Genomic DNA, 5,450 nt, shown 5'->3' with positions numbered 1-5,450 from the left:
TCCATGCTGGTGACATCTTTGGGGGGGGGATGCTTATAGAAGGACCCTCTTGCTGTCCAGCTTCCCACACCTGGGTGGGCTTGGACATCCGCTGGTGCTTGGACGTCCGCTGGCGACCAGCTTCCTGCCTCAGGGCCACAAAGAGTCTTCCTTGTGCTCCTTAACCCCTGGCTTTGTCCCCAGACGAGGAGTGGCCGGAAGCGGAGAAGGCCGAGAAGCTGGCGAGGGGAGCTGCTCTGAAATGGGCTTCAGGAGTGTTTTACCGTCCCGAGAAGCTGGAGGGGCTCGGGCAGTACCGGAGCCGAGAGACACAGAGGAACAGCTCCATCCAGTCCCGGCTGAAGGTGGGTGTTTGTCACAGCCCACCCCGTGGGCACCCACAGCCTCAGCACCTCCCCAAGCAGGGATCCCAGCCAGGGTCCCCTCTTCTGTCTTGAATCATCTTTTTTTCCCCCATTTCTGGCAAAATCTTGTCCTTTGGCTGGTACTTGGTGAGAGAAATGCAATTGTTTGGGGAAAAGATCTGGTTGACTCCTTCACTGAAGTGTGAAAATGAGTCTCCCATGTCTCTGACCATCCTTCAAAACAACACACAACACCAAGGGTGTTCAGGACTCAGCACTCCCCATCACTGCCCAGCACCAGCCCAGTGCCAAAGGCTGCCCTTCCCCACGGCTGGGAGGAGGCAAAGAGCTCCCAGTTGTCCCTGCCTGCAGACCCCTGCAGGAGAAACACCATCTCGACACGCATCCATAAGGGCAGTCACCAGTCCCTGTGCACACTTCCCTGCTCAGGACGACCATTTAATCAAAAACTAATGATTTTTGAATGATGAACCCCAGGATCCAATCAGTCTAAGCACCCCAACCTTCTCCTTGGTTATTCTGGAGATGGTTTCTCCTACCTTGAACATGGGTGAATTGTCCAGGAGGCAACTTAAGTGATGTGGCCTCAGAGGAAATAACTTCTGGTGATGCTGGGTAAAAGCGTTTCTTGGCACCAGGAGGTGGGAGAGTGTATGCAAGAGAGACCTGGCACGGCTGGGGCAAATGGTGCGCGAGTCCTCCAGCCTTTGAGAGCTTCTCCACCACCCCTCCATCCTCTTCTGCTCCCCAGTCAACTGTCCAGTCCTACCTGGAGGGGGTAAGTGCGGGGCTGGAGCAGCTGCGGTCGGCGGCCCAGGAGGTGCAGAGCGTGTGCCAGGACCTGGGGGCTGCGCGATGGGCCCTGCTCGACAGCGCAGACCGATTCCAGGGCCTCCAGCAGATGCGGGTGCTGATGGTAGAGCACGTGCAGCTGGCCTCGGTGGTCCAGGTGCTGCCCCAGCTCTTCTCGGGTAAGGCACTGGCCCCGTCCTCGTGGGTTTGGGCTGGAAGGCACTGGAGAGAGCTCCAGTCCAACCCCGAGCTCCGCGCGTGGCTGGTTGGGTTTGGAAAGTCTCCGTGTATGGACGTGCCACTGTGTCCCAGGGCCTGATCCAGCCCGGCGTTCCCCAGACCTCAGCCCCTTCCCCTCATTCCTCCCTGCTAACCTGTGCCCGTGACCCCAGTGCCGACCCCCTCCGCTCCCCACGCTCAGTCCTGGCGTCTCTCCTCCCTCTCCCGCAGTCCACGAGGTTTTTTCCCACACCCTGCAGCTGCTCCATGGGCAGCACCTCCTGGAGGCCCACGCGGAGCTGATGATGATGGAGCACCTCCGGGATGACATCCTCTCCCAGCTGCACCTCCGTGGGCTCTCCAGCGCCCAGGCAACTGTGCTGTCCTACTTTGGTGGCCTGCAGGAGCTCAACGAGAGCCTGGCCAAGCAGCTGTGGGACATTGTGGGCAGCAGCTTACGGCTGGTGCGCGAAGACCCCGTTGTCTTTGTCACTGCTGTAAGGATCATCGAGCGGGAGGAGAAAATAGATGATACGCTGCTCCTGGAGGCCACCTTCCTGCCCCCTGGCCGCCCAAAGGGCTGGAGGCAGAAGTTTTACCACGTTCTCCAGGAGACCATCACAGGAGCCCACTTTGATGCCACCCGCGCAGACGCTGAGGGGCCAGGGCTGGCCAGGCACCTGGCAGCGCTGCAGAAGGACATCGTCTCTGAGCTGCGTGTGGTGAAGGACTTGATGGTCCAGTGCGTCCCAGTTCACTACAACATCCTCAGCATCTGCACTGCCACCTACCACCAGGCCCTCACCAGCCACCTCCAGGACATCCTCCGAGAGGACCTGGACAAACAGGGGCTCTTCCTCCTCCTTCAGTGGGCACTTCGTGTCTACCACAGGTCAGCACCAACCAAGCAGGGGAGGTCGTGGAGAGCCGAGTTGTCCACCGGCACATGGGCAGGTTGGGAGGGTGGGAGAGGGAGAGGTAGGAACTGCTGGAAAACACAGGTCTACTCAGCCCTGTCCCACCTCTGCCCTCCAGCCCAGAGATGATGGGTCACCCTGACCTTCTCCCAGAAGTAGACGTTTCTGCTCTGGGTCCCTTGATGTCCCCTGAGCTCGTGGATCAGACTGAGAGGAAATACGTGGTGAAAGTCAAGGTGAGTGAGCAGGACAGCGCACGGGCAATGGGAATGGGGACCCAGCAACCACCCCTGAGCCAGCACCTGCTCTGACAGCAGCAGGTGACCATGAGCCTGTAGGACGATGCCTGGGACTCGCTGCTGTCCTGTGTGCTGGCTCTCAATGGATTTGGTACCTGACTTCTCGGTGGGCATCCATGCCCCAGGCTAGTGTGCTCGAGTGGATGCAGAGGACTCTGGAGGTGGAGTTCAAGGAATGGTTCAGGGAAGAGGAACCTGAGACGGACCATCAAGGCTTCTTCCAGTCAGCCCTGCCCGTCATTGTCATGCAGGTGGGTCCCCAAAACCAGGGGTGCAGCTGGGGCACAGCCATGCTGAGAGCCCCCAAAAATGGGGCTGCAGCCTGTGGCATCCCACTGACTCACCTTCATTCCCCTCTCCCTATGCAGATGCTGAATGAGAATATCCAGGTAGCCTCCTTGATCACTGACTCTCTGCAGCAGAAGGTCTACAACATGGCCTTGGAGGAGCTCGAGGCATTTCTGGGCCGGTCAGTGGAGCCTCTCACCCCCCCTGCCCACCCTCAGACCCTGGGTCTCATGGCCAAGAACCACAGGCTGATGGTGGAGATCTGCCATGGAGCACCCAGCACTCAGCCAGGTCACAGAAGGCTCGGCAGCCTGTTTACCCGTGGGGCTCAGGTCGTGGGGGCCATCAGCTCCCCAAGTGCTTCTCTGTGAGCACCAAGCTCTGCTCTACCAAGGGGTTCAGAATGGGTCACGCTGTCCCATCCCACCCAACAACCTATCACTCTCCAGCCTGGTGGCAGGAGCTGGAAAGAGCCAAGAGAGCTGGGAGGGTTGTGGGAGGTCCCCCAAGAGCATGGCAGCTCCAGGTCCTTGCCCACCCATGGTGGCTGGCTCGCTGTGTTGCAGTCTGCGGGAAGCCCTCGTGCAGTGCGGGAAGGAGCACCAGAAGGACCGCGCTGCACCCAAGCACTACATCTCCTACCTGCTGGCCATGCTCAACAACAACCTGGCGCTCAGGTAATGTGCACCTGCACCTTGTAGCTCTTGTAGCAGCCTCACTGCCCACGAGGAAGCCACATGCCCCTGGGGACCAGTGTCCCCACTGTGCTTCCCAAGCTACTTGTCCCCTCCCTTCCTCTTTCCTAGCTCCTCCGTCTCCTCCCTGCACCCCGACCCTGCCTGCAGAGAAGTCCCCGCATCCCTCCGGGCTGCTCTAGACAGGATGCAGAAGAAGGCCTGTCAGCTGCTGCTGGAGGAGCTGCTCCTGGACCTGCAGGTACGTTTGTCCACAGCCCCCGAGGCTGGTAGGGCTGCAAACCCAGCCTCACCAAGAACAGCCCTAGTGCTACACCCCCGGCATGGGTTCAGTCCTGCCCAGGATCCCCACCACTGTCAGAGAATCCCAGACTGGTTTGGGTGGGAAGGGACCTTAAAGCTCATCCAGTTCCAACCCCGCTGCCAGCAGCAGGGACACCTTCCACTAGACCAGGTTGCTCAAAGCCTCATCCAACCTGGCCGAGAACACTTCCAGGGAGGAGCAGCCACAGCTTCTCTGGCCAACCTGGGACACTGTCTCACCACCCTCACACCAAAGAATTTCTTCCTCACATCTCCCCTCCATCTACTCTTGTCCAGTTTATAACCATTGCCCCTGCAGACATCTCCACCAGCCTGGCTCCCACACCTTGATAAACCACCCTCAGCTCAGGCGATGTCTGTCCCCAGCCAGCACCCCCCAGCATCACTGGGGCAGATGCCCTGTGGCCCCCAGACCACTAATGAGCAGAGCCCAGGAGCCCCTGCGCTGCCTCCTGCTCCTTTTTACGGCTGTTTCATGGCAGAAAACCAACAGGAGAGAGGCCGCGTCCGCGCGGAGGATACGAGCCCCTGTGCGACTGCCCGAGTCATTTCCTGCCAGCGTAGTCAAATTTAGCTTTCCTGGAGTCTGGACTAAAAAATCTGGAATAATTAATGGCGTTGCTATTTCGGGCTTGAAGGCCACGAAAACAAAAGAGCAGCTAAAGGCTGAAAGGCTGGCAGGCAGCGGGGAGCGTGCTGCGGCCCCGGCCACGGGGAACGGCTGCCTGCGGGCAGGAAAACAGGCAAGGACAGCATGGGAGGAGGAGGAGGTCAAAGCCCTCAGCCTAAAACATGTTGTGTCTACACGAGGGAAGTGGAGAGGAGTGGAAATTCAAAATCAAATCACAGCAGGACAGGCCAAAAGCGGGTGTGTGAGGAGCAGCTTGCTGCCCGCAGTGCAGGGACGCAGATAAAGCCCCAAAACATGGATCTGGGGGTGTCAGGGAGGGGCAGCTCCAGGGTATTTCTGTAATTTCCTCATCCAGGCCGCTCTTCTGTTCTCCTGTTGACTTTGGGGTTCGGGGGTTTGGGGGGGAAAAGCAGACGGTGCCGCCAGGCAGCAGCTGGGGGACCTTGTGCTGCTGCCCCAAGAGCGATGCGATGCCGGGCACCGTTTTTTCCGGCCCCCGTACGCGGCCCCTCTGCCTCTTCCAGCCCCTCTGCCTGCAGCTGCCTTCCCGCAAGTGGCTCTGGGGGTCCCAGCTCGTCAGCAGCATGTGCGAAGTGATTGACAAGTATGCCAAGGTCTTCTCCCGCGTCAGGAAACCCGTCTTCACGGTAGGGTTGCTGCGGGCGCCCTTCGAATGGCTGCTTGGCTGTAGGGTGAGGAGGTTGGGCGGTTGGGTGCCATGCTGGGTGGCAGGATGCCAGGGACGCAGACGCTGCTGGGTTTGCTGCAGAGCCCGTATCCTCTGGAGCAGCCCAGAGGTCACCACCACGCAGAGATGTTCAGAGTTTCATAGAATCCCAGACTGGTTTGGGTTGGAAGGGACCTTAAAGCTCATCCAGTCCCAACCCCCCTGCCAGCAGCAGGGACACCTTCCACTAGAC

General features: G+C 59.5%; 1 protein-coding gene across 1 annotated transcript in view; it reads left to right on the top strand.

Annotated features, from left to right (window-relative positions):
- Positions 1 to 173: 173 nt before the first annotated feature.
- The window catches only part of EXOC3L1 (exocyst complex component 3 like 1), a gene marked incomplete at its 5' end in the record, with an annotated part of 7,443 nt that continues 2,166 nt past the window's right edge, over positions 174 to 5,450 (top strand). The window contains 9 exons of the mRNA XM_010168625.1: positions 174 to 344; positions 1,117 to 1,336; positions 1,608 to 2,268; positions 2,412 to 2,529; positions 2,718 to 2,843; positions 2,961 to 3,061; positions 3,447 to 3,557; positions 3,687 to 3,816; positions 5,055 to 5,177. Of these exons, the coding sequence (XP_010166927.1) occupies positions 174 to 344; positions 1,117 to 1,336; positions 1,608 to 2,268; positions 2,412 to 2,529; positions 2,718 to 2,843; positions 2,961 to 3,061; positions 3,447 to 3,557; positions 3,687 to 3,816; positions 5,055 to 5,177 (1,761 nt within the window). The remainder of the gene's footprint in view (positions 345 to 1,116; positions 1,337 to 1,607; positions 2,269 to 2,411; positions 2,530 to 2,717; positions 2,844 to 2,960; positions 3,062 to 3,446; positions 3,558 to 3,686; positions 3,817 to 5,054; positions 5,178 to 5,450) is intronic.

The sequence above is a fragment of the Antrostomus carolinensis genome, unplaced genomic scaffold (assembly GCF_000700745.2).
Source record: "Antrostomus carolinensis isolate BGI_N321 unplaced genomic scaffold, ASM70074v2 scaffold26635, whole genome shotgun sequence".
Taxonomy (NCBI): domain Eukaryota; kingdom Metazoa; phylum Chordata; class Aves; order Caprimulgiformes; family Caprimulgidae; genus Antrostomus; species Antrostomus carolinensis.
The sequence above is the reverse complement of the archived record's forward strand: the minus strand, read 5'-3'. Positions and strand labels throughout refer to the sequence as shown.